Raw genomic sequence first — 17,302 nt, 5'->3', positions numbered from 1 at the left:
TTTACGTAGGGACACTGTGAATCACATTTTGCATTGGGAATGTTCAACAATAAAATGAATGAAATGAGATTCATTATTTAAAAAGCAGGACTCCTGCTACATGTGATGGTGCACACCTACAATTCCAGAGGCTTGGGAGGCTGAGGCAGAAGTATCTCTAGTTCAAAGCCAGGCTCATCAAAAGCAAAGAGCTAAGCAATTCAGTGAGACCCTGTCTCTAAATAAAATACAAAATAGGGCTGGGGATGTGGCTCAGTGGTCAAGTACCCCTGAGATCAATCCCTGGTACCCATCCCCCGCCTCCACAAAAAGTAGTACTCCCAAGCTTTGGCAGAATGGATATAAAGCTTAAAACTGTTTTCAACAGTACCATGGGGATTCCTCAGAAAACTTGGAATGGAACCAACATTTGACCCAGCGATCCCACTCCTCAGTTTATGCCCAAAAGGACTTAAAATCAGCATACTATAGTGATGCAGCAACATCAATGTTTATAGCAGTTCAATTCACAATAACTAAACTATAGAACCAACCTAGATGTCCTTCAACAGATGAATGGATAAAGAAATTGTGGTATATATATATACAATGGAATATTACTCAGCCTTAAAGAAGAATGAAATTATGGCATTTGCTGCTAAATGGATGGAACTGGAGCATATCATGCTAAGCAAAATAAGCCAATTCCAAAGAACCAAAGGCTGAATGTTTTCTCTGATATATGGACGCTAATTCACAATAAGTGGCGGGGGGATACTAGGGAAGAATAGAGGTACTTTGGACTAAACAGAGGGGAGTGAAGGGAGGGGAGGAGGTATGGGGGTAGAAATGTTAGTAGAATGAATCGGACATTATTATCTTATGTGCATATGATTACATGACCTGTGTACTTCCACATCATGTATAAGCAGACAAAAGAAAAGTTATACTCCATGTATATAAGATGTGTCAAAATGCATTCTACTGTCATGTATAACTAATTATAACAATTAAAAAAAAAAGAAGAAGAAAAAAAAACTGCTTTCCATTATAGTGTCAGATCATAAAACTTCCCTCTCAGAGGTAGCCAGTTATGTGATACCTGAAATAATCATTCATAATTTAGTAGTGAAAAGAGCAAAAGTTGCTGTCACTAAGAAATTCTCTAAAGATAATTATTAAAGTTAAAAACAAAATTAATAGATGACTAACAGAATACCTGTTATCTGCAAGGCATTACATATTAAAACCTATAAATTTTATAGCTTTTTTTTTTTAACCTCAAATTTAACAACAAAAAGAGAAGATACAGGTAGAACTAAACACTGGTTGTACATCTACCTACCATAAACAAGATATCACAAAGTAGCACTTCAGTGACTCAAATTTACATGATCAATGCTAGATGAACTTTTACGATGGAGATATTACTTCAGTCCATAGCCACTATGAGATCTTTTAAGGACAAACAGAATTTATGTAGGTAAATAGAAACTTGTGTGTCTCTATCTAAAACATCCTGAAAAGACATTAATCAAAGTTAGGAATCCTTAGTTTTATTACTTACCAGGCCCTGAGACCCCATGAACATAACCAAATGTGCTTTCTTTATCTTCATCAATTATTTTGGGTAGCTTGGAGAAATCCATCATGTTAATTTACCTATGGTTTAAAAAAAAGTAATTAATTACAAACCCTGGAACAAAAGAATCAATATAAGTACCTGTCATCTTTGGTGTATTTTTGAGTTACTATAATTTTTTTTTTCATTTTTTTTGGTTATAGATGTACACAATACCTTTATTTTATTTATGTATTTTATTTAGTTATTTTATGTGGTGCTGAGGATCAAACCCAGTACTCTACCTCTGAGCCACAATGCCACCCTGAGTTACTATATTTTTTAAAGTAAAGTATAATATGAAATTCTTAAAATTTATTTATAAGTTCCTCATTTCTGAATAATCTATGGTTTATAAATTATAATAAGCAAATTATATCTCCAGGTAAGGTATTCCATAGGAAATATCAAGTATTGCAAAAAACATGAAATATTGCTAATGACTTATCCTGTAACATTCCACTATCCCCCAATTATCCCTGACCTACTCTCTAACTACTCTTACATTCCATGTCTCTGCACTGTACATGGCGATTTCTCAAAAACATAGACACATTCTGCCTCAGAGTGTTTGTATACGTTGTTCTCTCTGCCTGAATTGCTCTTCTCTCATGGATCTGGTACTGTACCTCTTTTGGATTTTTATTCATAATCACCTTCTTCATAAGGCTGCTCTGTCCATCTATGTATATTGTGACATATTTTCCTGCTTCTCTGCTTCATTTTTTATCATAGTACTTTTTACAATGCAATAAATTACATATTTTACATTTAAAATTTTTTATTATCTATCTGTAAAATATTTCCGGGATCAATTTCATTTTTTTTCTTTTTCTCAGCAAAGCAGAGAACAGTTCAAGAAAATTCAGTTCAACTCTTAACTTTATAGATATACAATGTGAAAAATGTGAATAAACTAAGTCCAAGAAAACTAGAGCAGAAAGTTTATTTATCACTGTTGGTCTAACTTAATAATTACTGATGACTGAATAAAATTTCACTGTGCATATATACCACATTTTGTTTATCCACTCATTTGCTGACAGGCATCTGGGCTGTTCCATAACTTAGCTATTGCAAATTGCACTGTAATAAACATTGATGTGCCTGTATAATTACAGTATGCTGATTTTTAGTTTGTTTTTTTTTTTTTTTTTCCCATAAATACCAAGAAAAGGGATAGATGGGTCAGTATGGTGGTTCCATTCCTAGTCTTTGGAGGAATCTACTTAATGCTTCTCAAAGTGGTTATAGTAGTTTGTAATTCAACTATCATTTTACATAAAGTCCCCAAACAACCATAAAGAGTCTTAGATCCATAAGTGACACAGCATCAAATTATATAATTTATTTACTATAATTTCAAAGATTGCAATATTTATGGAAGACATCTAGATGGTCAGGTAGAATGTATATAAACTAGGAAAGGAATGGTAACAAAAGCATTTCAGATGAAGCAATCATAAAAGGAGATAAAATATTGAGAACAGCAAACAAAACAATCCAACTGGTATAAAAGGCAGCAGTGAGATATAAGGAAGAAAAGGTGAGTCTTGAACTGAATAGTAAAAAAACCCTCATAAGTATACTTTATCCTCTAAGTAAAGGAAATGACTGAAGATTGATGGAGAACAGTTATGAGAAGATGAGTGTTCAATTACTCTAACCAATTAAAGTGGAAAGAAAGTACAGACAAGGTAGATAAAAATGCTAGTTAAAGCTTGAATATCACTGGAATTCAATTTATTAAGTGTTTATTGAGCTCCTCCCAAAGAAAAAGCACTGTGTTAAGCTTAGAGAATAAGAGCTGTGACTAGAACACATGACTATTTTCAAGAAGCTTTTGTTCTCTTTAAACAACTGTACAGGAAAACAAAATGACCTGAGTGATCAACTGAAATCCAAATAATATATTGGAAAAGGAGAAGAAACTGATTTCAATGTAGGGGAAGAAGTGTACATCATGTTAATGAAATATATACAGTGAATAAGGAGTTGGAAAGTTAAGTTTTAGAAACAGTTTAGCTCAGAAAAAAGTAGAGGAAAGCCAAATTCTGATTTTTGGCAATTAATTACAGAAGGATGAGGAGTGTTTCTCAGAGGTTCTAGGACCACTGATGGATCATGAAATATTCCATAGACACAGTGTGTAATCTATTAGTCAAGCTATCAAAAGTTGAGGAGATAGTATAACAAGTCATTAACAGTGAAGTTTTGGTGTGATTAACTTAGTGTTATAGGAAGGGGGAGGTTGGGCAAGGCTAACAAGGAAGAACTCAGTGATTATAGGCAAACTATGGAGATGGTAAAAATATCAGTGGTTAAAACAGTAATGAGGGAGGGAGGGATAGGCAGAGTACAGAGGATTTTTAGGACAGTGAAACTTTATTGCTGTGGGAATAATGCAAGAAACAACAAACAGCACTCAAGGAATGGGAGAAACCAAACTTTATTTTGTGTTGGTGAGTCCAGAGGAGATTAGCACTCCAAAATTCTGAGCACCCCTGATCAATTTTTCATAACATTTATAGGCTATCTAGTGTCATAAATTTTCTAGTCTAAAACAGTACATAACTGATACAAATTTTCATAAAACAATATATGATTGTGTATAAGGGTCTTCCAGTGGGAACTGTTTACAATAGTTTACTGTTTACTGTGATAAAGGAATCCGGTTTACAAGGTCTTCTGTATTTCTAGCCTTGAGCCCCCAACTTTCACAGGGGCGTTTACACTTCAGAAGGATGTGGTTAGGTCCCAGGGAAAGTCCTTTACATTCCAAAAAGGAAGGAGTAAATGGTGCTAATTAGTTTTCCTGAAACCCAGCTGGAGGGAATGGGGGAGGGGAACTCTCACTCTCCAGGGCACCTGTTCTTACAGACAGCATCCTTAGTTTACTTTATATCCAGACCTGGGTTAGTAGCCCACTACATTATGATACTGTTATGGTAGATGTATGTCATTAAACATTTGTCCAAGCCCACATAATGTATAAGAGCGAACCCTAACATTAACTACGGACTTTGAGTAATAATGATGTATCAATGAAGGTTTCACTAATTTTAACAAATATACTACTCTGTTGGGTAATGTTGTTAATGGGGGAGGCCCTGCATGTGATGGGTCAGGGGATATAAGTGAAATTTCTGGTCTATAGTGCTATGAACCAAAAAATGCTCTAAAAATGAAGTCTATTTTTTTAAAAATCAAAAGTAAAATCAGAGAATAAAATCATAAAGAGATATAGGAGGCCTTACAAGTGAGCAGAAGATGATCTGAGGGGAAAGAAAAATGTCAAGAACACAGATGGCACTTGTGGGTGGTGAGGTAGAGATTAGTGCAGGTTGGTAGTTTGTTTATAAAAATGAAGGGTGTAAGTAAGGAATTTATTAGAAAGAAAAACTAAACCAGATCCTACAGTCATAGATGTCACATAAAAGCAAACCAAGATTACTGAGTGTCTTCTGCAGCAAAATTAAGTTGGAAGAAGGGCAGTCAAGGGAGGAAGTAAAGAAAGTACACTGGTTTATTAGGATTTTTGTCTTCTTGAAGATGCAAAAGAAGAAGCCACTGAGTAAGAGCAGGTATGGGACTGAAAAAGACTGGAATATAAAGATACAGAACAAGGCTCTCTAGAAATTACTAGATAACGGGGTGGGGAATAAACAAAATCTAAAGATAAATATGTTAGGAAATGGTTGGACAAAAGTTTTAAAAGAAGTAGTGAATAAGCTAATGAGGTCAAATTTCAGTCTTCAGAAAATCAAAGATTTTCAAAGTCAGAGGGGCACCTGACAATCATGCAGACTAACTTCCTTCCCAAATATGGGTATTTCTTCTGTAGCACTAATGATACATGGTCACCTGCTTTTCAAAGTGGAAAAGAGCATGAGATCTTGAGTAAGCAGACTTGGGATCACATTCTGGTTTTACCAATTATATGTTGCAGAAACCTTGGACAAATCAGTATCTTACTATTTGAAAAATAGGAATACCCCTAACACTTACTCTAGAGCTGTGATTAAATTATGAATTTGTTTAAATGCTCCTGAAATGTAAAATGCTTACAAAAATTTTATCAGCAGTACTTGGACAGGGCCTTAGTTTTGAAAAAAGTCATTTTTATTTTTTATTTACTATTTGTTTTTGTCTTTTTGAGATGGGATCTCACTGTTTCCCAGGCTGCTCTTGAACTTCTAGACTCAAGGGATACTTCCACATCAGTCTCTGGAGTAAACTGAGAAAACAGTGTGCACCACCATGCCTGACTCTGCCATTCTATTTTTAGAAATTTCTTCCTTAAGAGTTTACCTTATGACAACCTAAATCTACCTCCTGGTAACATCCGTTCGTTCTCTGGCCATGTTTCTTCCAACTTCTGTAGAAACAGAGCATGTTCCCTCTCCAAGCAAACCCTCCTTAATGCTTTCAGCTGTCTCTTAGAAGTCTTGTTCATACTCCTCACTTCTTTGCTGACTCTTTTTTAGGAAGTATTTCATGATGCCAATATATCTTTTAAAATGGAGAAAACAACAAAAACAAAAAATACTCCAGTTGTTATATAAGCAAGTACTGAAGAGTATCCATGCATTCTGGATGCTTATTGAATACTGATTGAGTCAGCTTTTTTTGCTGTGACAAAAAAACCTGATAAGAACAATTTTAGGAGGAAAAGTTTATCTTGTGGCTCATGGTTTCATGGGTCTCAGTGGGCCAACTCCATCCTTCATGGATCAAGTAGGGTAGGACATCATGATAGAGGAATATGGAAAAGAAAAGCAGCCAGGAACATGGTACCAGGACGGAAGGGGGGGGGGAGGGGAGAGGGGGAGAGGGGGAGAGGGGGAGAGAGAGAGAGAGAGAGAGAGAGAGAGAGAGAGAGAGAGAGAGAGAGAGAGAGAGAGAGAGAGACAGACTTCCTCACCAGGAACAAAATCAATACCCTAAAGGCACATCCCCAATAACCTACCTCCTCCATCCACACCCTACCTGCTTAAGGTCACCACTCAATCCCTATCAGAGGATTAACACATTGATTAGGTTAAGGTTCTTCTAACCCAGTCGTTTCACCTCTAAACTTTCTTGCATTGCCTCACACATGAGCTTTTGGGAAACACCAAATAGTTAAACACTACCAAATATGAATTTATAAATTGCAGCCTTGGACCAATCACATTCTTTCATCCTTGTAAGCCTCAGTTTCATCTGCAAAATCTAATGGGGTCGAGGGGAGGGGTACCTAATAGTATTCCTAACAGAAATACTGATGACAACCAATTTTATTGTGTTAATTCAAGCTAAGATTGCTTAACTTACCTTTTTCTTATTTGAGCCAAATATAGTCTCTTGCCTAGTTTTCCCCCAGCTATAATGTTTAACTTACCACAACTTTTTTTTCTAGAACCACATGCATTGTTTTTTAAGCATCAATGATGGTCAATTGCTTATATTATGAGTAGAAAATAAAATGGAGAGAATACAATCTTTCCCCCAAGCATATTCTGGCATACTGGGATAAAAAGACAAACAGGTAGTTACAATAAAGTGGCACGTGTGCTCTCATAGGACCAGTACAGGTTGACTTAGAGAAGCATAAAGCAAAGTTATCTAAACTAGATTTGGGCAGGATGACATCGTCTTAGAGGAGGTTAAGCTGAGACTTCAAAGATGAACAAGGAGGTATTAGAATACACAGTAAAGCTTCCCTATGGATGATTCAATTCTCCTGGTGGTATAGGAAGGTGTTCTAAAGAGTTCATGAGGTAGTAATAGTGCCTGTTCTGATTTTTAAAAAAGTATTTACATACTTTCCCTTTAAAACTGAACAGTGAGGGTCTCCAAGTATATGAGCAATGATTAGTGGAAATCAAATGCATTTGTTCATGATTCAGCTGTCTTGTGAGTTTATTAGCCAGCTGGATAATCCTAGCCACCATGGAAATTCTGAAGAATCTATCATTTTTAATTTTTAAAAATTTTGGCATATCTTATTTAATTTATGTCAAAGACTGAAGGCATTAGAAACAGTAACATCAAACTAATAACATAGAGAACCTAAGTGATAATTTTATAAATTTACCTATATATGGCTTTCATCAAACACAATTTGCATTCGTCTGATTACTATTCTTACATAGCAAGTTAAGATTATCCTGCTTTTTTAAAAGCCACTATTAAAAATAGAAAAACGTATCTATGAGTATGAGTAATTTAGCTTTCTCTCTTTTTTTAAAATTTTTATTTCTTTTCCACCCCACGGTGGTGCTGGGGATTCCAACCCCAGTCCTTCTGCGTGCTAGGCAAGCACCCTACGAGATAGGCTATATCATCAGCACTAGCTTTCTCTACTACATTGTATTGTATGCAATGAAGTGGTTGCAAATACATCTCCAAACAGCTCATATCACATCTTTCACCAAAATGCTTTAAAGTGTAAAATTCCAAGCACTTTTATTCACTTTTGATGCTTTAACCCATTTAAATTTTTAAAAAAATATTTTTTAGATGTAGGTGGACACAATATCTTTATTTTCATGTGGTGCTGATGATTGAACCCAGTGCCTCACCGGTGCAAGGCAAGCGCTCTACCACTGAACTACAGCCCCAGCCCCATAACCCATTTGAATTTTAACCTGTGCCACTACCACATAGACCTCGACACTTGCTGTGCTCATGCTTGGAATATTTGTTCTTTCCATGTTCTCTTCTTATCGTTTAGTTTCTACACAAAGCACTTACATAAAATAGACACCCTTTTCCTACTGTCCTTCCCAATTCTCTTACCATGCTTCTCTTCACTACTGACAGAAATGGTCAAAAGGACAATGGTAATATACTGAAGGGAAATATCATGGTTAAGCAGGAGAGTGTGGTTAGTGGAGAAGCTCATAGCTATCTGTCCTTCAGGATCAGCCTCAGATACACAGAACCACTTTGCCTGCCCTCGTACCTTTCACAGGGCAGACTGAACCTTGTAACTAAGCAAAGTAGAGGTATAAAGGCCCAGGCATCTCAGCCTGATGTTGATACTCTAAACCCCCAACCACATGGGGAGGTGGTTGGTTGAGGCTTTATCAAGTTTGCATTGCATTTTGATTTCTGCCAATTCTGCTTCCATCACCTTTCTTTAGGGATCACATGTACTGATTCCTAAAAAACATCTTCCATAACAAAACTTTCTTGGCATCTGCATGTGGAGACTCCAAAACACTCAAATAATGAACAAACTGGAGAATCCCCTGATAACTGAAAGTTAAACTCATGCTTGAACCACCACAATTTTTGGTGTTTTTGGTCTTAGTTCTCTTTTAATTATTTTCCAAATGGGGAAAGAGAATCCAAAATTGGCTTTAGAAATCAAGTCAGAGAGAGGATAGGACAATGCTCGTCTAAACCAAACAACTGACAGAATCAGGCCCTCAAACAGCCACAGGCTTCATTTCTATAAGGAGCTTGTTCCTCCTAATTCTTTAAAGTAAACCTTAGCTAAAGCTCTAAAACAGTAGTTACAGATGCCCAACAATCTATTTAGTTTTAAAGTACTAATTTATAATAAAGTAGGAAAATATGTTCCTAGATCCAGGAGTTTCAGGTTCCAACTTAACAGCTGAATACTGAGAAAAACTTTTCAGAATTGGTCCAAGATAACAGGCCATTTTGAAGTATTTCAAATTTGCAATTCTCACAACTCTGACAGGTTTCCTATTGTAATTTTCAAGATTTTTCACCAGAGTTCCCCAATTACAGAAAACTCCCATCAATACTCTAGTATCTGGACAAGGAATAGGAAGCTACTAAGTAGCCTACTGTAAACAAGATAATTTCTTGGTATGCTTTCATATATTTTCTTTAAATACAAACAAATTTGATAGTCTAATCCACCACATACAATAGTACAAAAAATATGAAAATGCTTTCCACAAATAAAATCATTCATTAGGCAGACATGCTATAATGACTTGATGACTAAAGAGGGATAAGCATATAGCAGTTTGAGAAGCATAGTCATACAACATATTGTTAATTACCTTTTCTTATTATCTCTGAAAATAGTCAAAATAAAAACACCCTACTAAAATCTTCTGCTTATGCCTTTGTGAAAAAACAGACTAAAAATATCATAAGAAATACGACCTCCAAAACATTAACTTTCAATATACAAATGATATTACAAATTACATTATGTTAATCTTATTCCAAATCTCCATGATACAAAGTTATGATATGATTTAGTGCTTCATAAAATGATTTGGTATCTCTTAACAACTTTCTTAATACAATATATAGCAATCTTTGCTCAGTGGTAGAGTATTTGCTCACCCAGTATGCTCAAGACCCTGGATTTGATCCCCAACACGTTGGAAAGAAAAAAAAAATGTACTATGTACTTTCATGAAATATTTGGTATGTGCTGCATTCATAAAAAGTCAGTTCAATGATTACATAAAAATTTTGGCTTTAGCTGTTTGAGTTCTACCTTAAGGTTAAAAATTGAATGCAATTTATAACTAAGAAATTTTTTAGTTACAAATTATAGCACCCCTCCATACTTGTGAAAGGTTAAAAAACAAACAAAAAATCCCTCTGTAGGAAAGGAAAAATCCAGAAGGCAGCACAGTCAACCATCTGAGCTAATGAGTCATCAGTCCCTCCCCCGCAGGCACCACAGAACACTGCAGTGGCAATTAACAACAGAGGCCCACTTTTTTTCCCCCTTCCATTTTATAAGGCCCAGATTGCTACTGGTTAATACATTATACCTAGTAATTTGATTATTCTAGAAATAATTCTTTTTATTACCAGACTTTTGGACAATGGAGCTGTTGGGGGCAAGGAGGAAGTGATATATAAAAGCTAAATACTAAGGTTCCAAGGCAATATTTATTCACATATAAAATCTTAGGTCACTTCATTGATAATAAAGTATCATTTTAATGTAACATTTGAAAAAGTATATTTGGGCTGGGGTTGTGGCTCAGTGTAGAGCACTTGCCTAGCATATGTGAGGCACTGAGTTTGATCCTCAGGACCACATACAAATAAATGAGGAAAATAAAACTCTATCAACATCTAAAAATATATTTAAAAAAAGAAAAAGTATATTCTATTTAATTCATTAAAGTCTATCTTTGGAAATCATAACTTTTTGAAAAGATTATGAATTCAACATATTACATCAAATACTTATTTTCTCATTGTACAAATCTATGGCACAGAGTATGATCATTTGATATATATATAAAGTATGTATATACACATACAAATATATATATACATATACAAATCAGAGTAGGTAACATTTTTATCTCCTTATTTTTGTACACAATTTATCTTCTTAGAGAAAGGCATTCTAAATCTTTCCAACATTTTTATGCCTGTCAAAAAGTTACAGAATGTGTAAAATTCCAGCTAATAACATTACATTTTTAGTAGTACTATATATATTATACTTACAGTACTATCAAAAATAAGGACCATAAAAGTACTTTAGTGGGACTATATATGAAGAACCATACATACATAGTACCCTTATATAGTACTACACATATATATAGTATATCAGTAGTACTATATATTTTGTTTATATAGTACTTCCAATTAATAGTACTATAAGTATAATATATATAACACCATATAAATGTAATATATAAATGTTATATAGTCATTTTGTGAAGCACTTTTAATCATTTCATTTCATCTACCTACCTAGCAACCCTATTAGAAAGGCTTATGTGGGGCTGTAGCTCAGTGGTAGAGTGCTTGCCTCGCACATGTGAGGCACTGGGTTTGATCCTCAGCACTACATAAAAAAATAAAGATATTGTGTCCAACTACAACTAAAAAAAGGAAGGCTTATGTGGCAGATTTACTTCACTATGTATACTGAGTTTCCCCTTTTGCCTTGTCAATCAAACCTCAACCTCGTTCAAATTTTGGTAAGCCTATTATGGTAATTCCCATTTCCTTGGCAATGACTGGTTTAAAAATAAACATGACTGATAAGCATACTTACTGTGACCAATAAGAATTTCTTTGCTTTTTCAAAAAAACATAGGCTAAATTGTGGTGGTGCCTGGCTGTAATACCAGCTTCTCAGGAGGCTGATTAAGAAAATGGGGGAGTTTGAGGCTAGCAGAGGTAACATACCAAGAGCCTGCCAAAGAACAAAATAAAAAACCAAAACAAAACAAAGCAGAGGCTATAAGAAAAAATACTCCCCTTTGGGATCTGGTTATCTGCATGGGATGTCTGGAACTGTGGCAGCCATTGGGATCTTGAAAGGAGCTAAATTAAGCAGGCAAGTTGCTTAATTAAGGATGACAAAATAAGGAGAAAAGCATCTGGGTCCCTGTTGCCTGGGCCCACTGAATTAACCAACATAACAAGAAAGGAGAGGACTTCAAGAATATTTCATATGTATACATAATTCATAGTGCTGTATTTAAAAAAAAGAATGAACAGAACACAGTTGATGACTAAAGGCAAATATAAGGTCAGTGAAAGTTCATAAAAATTACTAAAATGTATAAGGAAATATGCTGTCAAAAGTGAGAATCAAAGAATAGAGAAATACAACAAAATCACAGACGGCAGACTAGCCTAATGGAACAAAAGACATGTATTCCTATCACAATAAATTTTTTTGAGGAGACTCCCCAATCCTTCTATTTCTATTTCTTTTTTTTTTTTTTCTTAAGAGTATTATAGCTATACATAGTAGCTGGGTTCATTCTGAGAAAATCATACATGCATAGAATTTGATTTACTTCATTTCAGTCCCCACACCCTATCCTTTTCCCTCCTCTCGTACCTCTCCTATTCTCCCTTCCTCTACTCAGATCTTTCATTTACTGGTTTATTTCTGATTCACACCCTTCTGTTTCAACCTTATATAAAAAGAAAGACATTCCTGAAAAATAGAGTGAATATAAAAGGTAAGGAGGACATTTGAGAATGGAATTCAAATTTTATCAGTTAAATATACTTAAGGTTTGTAGCCCAGGCTAGTCCATAAACAATTTTTATAGTATTTCTAGAAATACATTTCTTTCCCTTCAAATTTTTGTATATAAAATTGTGCATATTTAGTATGAAAACCCAAAGTTTTAATCAAAGTATCTAAATAATGTACTCGGTGTGTAAATTCCAATCTCAATTTACAGGACAGAAGGCTATGATCAATGATAAAGTTGTTATATAAGTGGATTCATGTATTCCTGCTTAAGTGAAATATTTATCATTTTTCTACTTTCTCCCCTCGGTTATAGCATAGTCCCTTGCACAGCGGTACCTTAATCAAATGTTCTGGAATTAAAAATAAAATTAACAACAATCCTACGAGCTAAGTGTTATTTGATTACTGATTTCAAAATGACAAAGTGATAAGAGTACAGACACCCAAATTTGATCTAATTTCCACATCTAATAACAAATAATTTAAAAAAATTTTATCACAGGGCGGGGGTTATGACTCAGGGGTAGAGTGCTTGCCTTGCATATGTGGGGCACTGGGTTTGATCCTCAGCACCACATAAATAAATAAAATAAAAATATTCTGTCCATCTATAACTAAAAAATATCTTAGTATTGCCAGTATCTTAGCCTTTGTCTAACCTCTTAAAAAACAAAAACAAAAACAACAAACAAACAAACAAACAAAAACCATGTATCATGGACTAAATGTCCATTTCCCCAAAGATTCATATGTTAAAATCTTAACCCTTAGTGTAATGATATTAGGAGGTGAGGCCTTTGGGAACCAAAGTGCCTTTATAAGAGACAGGAGAGAGATGATACTTCTGCTCTCCATAACATGAGTATACAACAACATGGTAATCTATAAAGTTGGAAGCGGGGCCCTTACCAGACACAGGATCTAAAAGTACCTTGATCTTGAAATTCTCAGACTCCAGAGGTATGAGAAATAAATGTTGGTTGTTTAAGCCATCTAGTTTCTGGTAATTTGTTATAGCAATCAAACCTGACTAAAACTCCAGGAACTGCTTTTCCATTATTTGTCAAAGTATATGTCAGAATGACAATGGATAATATGGAGGAAAAAGGAGTAAGCAGAAAACAGAAACTGTTCCTGTATCATACATCTCTTTAAAACTATATATATATTTTTTGTACCAGGGATTTAACCCCGGGGTGCTTTACTATTGAGCTACATCCCCCACTCTTGTTATTTTGAAACAGGGTCTCGCTAAATTCCTGGCCTCGAGCTTACAATCCTCCTGCCTTAGCCTCCTGAGTCACTGGAATTACAGGTGTGCACCACCATGCCTGGACGAGAATAATAATTTTTTTAAAGAACATAATGCGATATTTTACTAATGCCTACCTTTATGAAACAAATATGACCAATTAACTAATTAACCAAAATAAAAAAAAGAGTAACATGTCAATGTAACTGCAAAATAGTCATATCTAAGAAGAAAATGGAAATATTTGGAGCTAACAAGAATAGTAATAAAAACATAATGCAATTTTGTTGCTATTAAAAATAGGGTAAGATAGTGGGCTGCAGTTGTAGCTCAGTGGTAAAACACTTGCCTAGCATGTGTGAGGCACTGGGTTCAATCCTCAGCAACACATGAAAGTAAGTAAATAAAAAATAAAGGTAAAGAAATGACAAATCTCATACTAGACAAAGACGCCAATAACCTACATTGGAGAAAAGATATCCTCTTCAACAAATGGTGCTGGAAAAACTGGAAATCCACATGTAGCAAAATGAAATTAAACATCTATCTCTCAAACTGCACAAAACTCAACCTAAAGTGGATCGGCCCTAGGCATTAGAGGAGAGACCCTGTGCCTAATACAAGAAAAAGTAGGCTCAACTCTCCACCATGTTGGCTTAGGAACGGACTTCCTCAGAAAGACTCCAAAGTGCAAGAAGTAAAATGAAGAATCAATAAAAGGGATGGTATCAAACAAAAAAACTTCTTCACAGCAAGGGAGACAATCAAGAACATGAAGAGAGAGCCTATAGAATGGGAGAAAATTTTTGCCACCTGCACCTCAGATAGAGCATTAACCTCCAGGATACAGAAAGAACTCAAGAAACTTAACTCCAAAAAAAAAAAAAAAAAGAAAAAGAAAAAAAAAAAGAAAAGAAAATCAATAAATGGGCAAAGGAACTGAATAGGCACTTCACAGAAGAAATATGATCTGTCAACAAATTTATGAAAAAAAATGTTTAACATCTCCAGCAATAAAAGAAATGCAAATTAAAACTATACTGAGATTTCATCTCACTCCAGTCAGAAAGGCAATTATCAAGAATACAAGTAACAATAAATGTTGGCAAGGAAGTAGCAAAAAAAGTTCACTAATATATTGCTGGTGGAACTGCAAATTGGTACAACTACTCCAAGAAGCACTATGGAGATTCCTCAGAAAATCTGGAATGGAATCACCATTTGGCCCAGTTATCCCACTTCTCAACCTGTACCCAAAGGACTTAAAATTAGCATACTATAGTGATGTGGCCACATCAATGTTCACAGCAGCTCAATTTACAATAGCTAAGCTGAACTGGTGGAATAAGTCTTTAAAAAAAGGTCAATTTGAGGACTGGCAATATAGCTCAGTTGGTAGAGTGCTTGCCTCACAAGCACAAGGCCCTGGGTTCAAATCCCCAGCACCACCAAAAAAAAAAAAAAAAAAAAAGGTCAATTTGAATTTATCATTTCCTCAGAAATATGGGAAGCAATTTGGCATTAGGCAACAAGGCCCTTAAACATGAAAATTGTACTTGTGGGATTTTTTTATCTTTGGCATGTAAATAAGGACTATTATGTGTGTTTACTGCAACACTATAATAGTGAAAAATTAGAAAGAGCTTTAAAATCTGAAAACAACAAAATGAAGTTATTAGCTTATTTGAAAACCTACAGATACTGTACCCAAAGTATATAAATAATAATAATAATATTAATGAAACTTCTTATGTCAAACAGTATACAACTCCAAATTCATAATGACAAGGGCTGTTATTAGCAGATTCTCTTCTGGAAGGATTCTCAACCTTCATGGTTTCTTAGCACTGCAACGGCTGTTCAGGTTTTGGATAGGCTTTTATCCACTAAATTGCTTATTAAGTGACTAACAATTTTTTTTAAATGCAGGTAATCATATGTGAGAATTAGTCTCTTTAAGAGTAACCTAAAAATTGTACAACTCATTAAAAAAAACTACGGTTTAAAATATGCATATATTTCTTCTGAAAAATGTCTATATTCTCATCAGTCTTTCATGAAAAAAATTTTGATTACTTTGTGAAGAAAATATGAGTAGCCAAATCAGTCAAATATAAACAATCTAAGTATATGAGACCACTGTACATACAAGGCATATACAAGATTAAGCATCAACAGTGGTGCCATAAAAATACTATTATATTTATATTATAAAATGATATATTTTTTCTCAAATGGATTTATTTATTTGAAAGTCATTTATTTCATGGATAGAAAATAGGTCACAAACAGTGCAAAGGCATATTAACTGAATGTTTAAAAGAAAGTAAATAGGTTCACCTTCAACTCACAAATTTATGAAAATCTCAGCAATGAAAATATGACCCAAAACACAAAAAAAAAAAAGATAAAAGAGGTAAGAATGCTGCCTAATTTGGCAAACAAAACAAAATAAAACAAAACAAAAAAACCCACTTCAGAAGCTAGATGGAAATATATATGACTACAGTCAAAAGTTCACAGACATAGTCAATTCAGAGGGCAAGAAATCTTCATTTCTAAGAGTTTGCCTAGTGTGCTATGATTAATAACAACCAGTTTGTTTAATTAAACTGATTGTAGGTAGAGGAGGATCTAATCATAGAGGATTTAAACAGTTATGGTTTCCTAAGGAACTGATTTCAGTTCCCCTTGGTGTGCACTCATACATAGTCTTCAATATTGCTCCACTGTAGCACTTATCACTATTATAATTAAAAATCCGTGAAAGGAGTTCAATGTCTGTCTCTATTGACAGATTGTAAATGCCAGGAAAATGCCTGTTTTATTCATTAAGTACCGCAATTATTCACAAAGTAAGCAATTACTAAATACTGCTCAGATACAGTACTGGCCAGGGTGCTATGGTTTGGATAAGAGGTATCTCCCAAAAGCTTCTGTGTTAATGCAGCAAATTCTGGATTTGACTGGAAGGCTGTAACCTAATCAGTCAATCCTAGTTTGAAAGAACTGAATGGTAACTGTAGTCACGTGGGCCACAAGTTAGATGAGGGCATGCCCTGGAAGGGTTATTTTCCCTATGGCTTGCTCTCTCGGCTTCCTGGCTGTCATGAAGTGAGCAGTTTCCTTCTGTCATGTCCTCTGCCATGATGTCCTGCCTCAACTTGGGTCCAGAGCAATATAGTTGGCCAACCATGAACTAAATCTCTGAAATTGTGGGCCATAATAAACTTTCCCTTCTCTAAGTAGTTGTTCTCAGGTATTTTGATGACAGCAAGAAAAAGACAACTAATACAGAAATTGGTACCAGGAGTGGGGCTGCTGCTCTAACTAACCTAACGATGTGGTTCAAAAGCCTTTAGAGCTGGTTTGTGGGAGGAGGTTGGAAAGGTTTGGAGATGCAGACTGAAGATGTTTTAGAATGTTGTAAGTGGAGTTTCATGGGAAATTCTAGTGAGAACTTAGAAGACCAAAATGTAGACCATGAAGACTGTGT

The 17,302-nt window shown here is 34.9% G+C and overlaps 1 protein-coding gene across 2 annotated transcripts in view; it reads right to left on the bottom strand.

Moving 5' to 3' along the window:
* The window catches only part of ATP6V1A (ATPase H+ transporting V1 subunit A), a 68,663-nt gene that overhangs the window by 38,237 nt on the left and 13,124 nt on the right, over nt 1-17,302 (bottom strand). For both annotated transcript variants that reach the window (XM_079155412.1, XM_079155411.1), the window contains one exon: nt 1,547-1,641. In XM_079155412.1, coding sequence (XP_079011538.1) covers nt 1,547-1,631 — 85 coding nt within the window. In that variant the 5' untranslated portion in view covers nt 1,632-1,641. The remainder of the gene's footprint in view (nt 1-1,546; nt 1,642-17,302) is intronic.

The sequence above is a fragment of the Sciurus vulgaris genome (assembly GCF_902686455.1).
Source record: "Sciurus vulgaris genome assembly, chromosome: 10".
NCBI lineage: Eukaryota > Metazoa > Chordata > Mammalia > Rodentia > Sciuridae > Sciurus > Sciurus vulgaris.
This window is presented reverse-complemented; position numbering and strand designations above follow the sequence as displayed.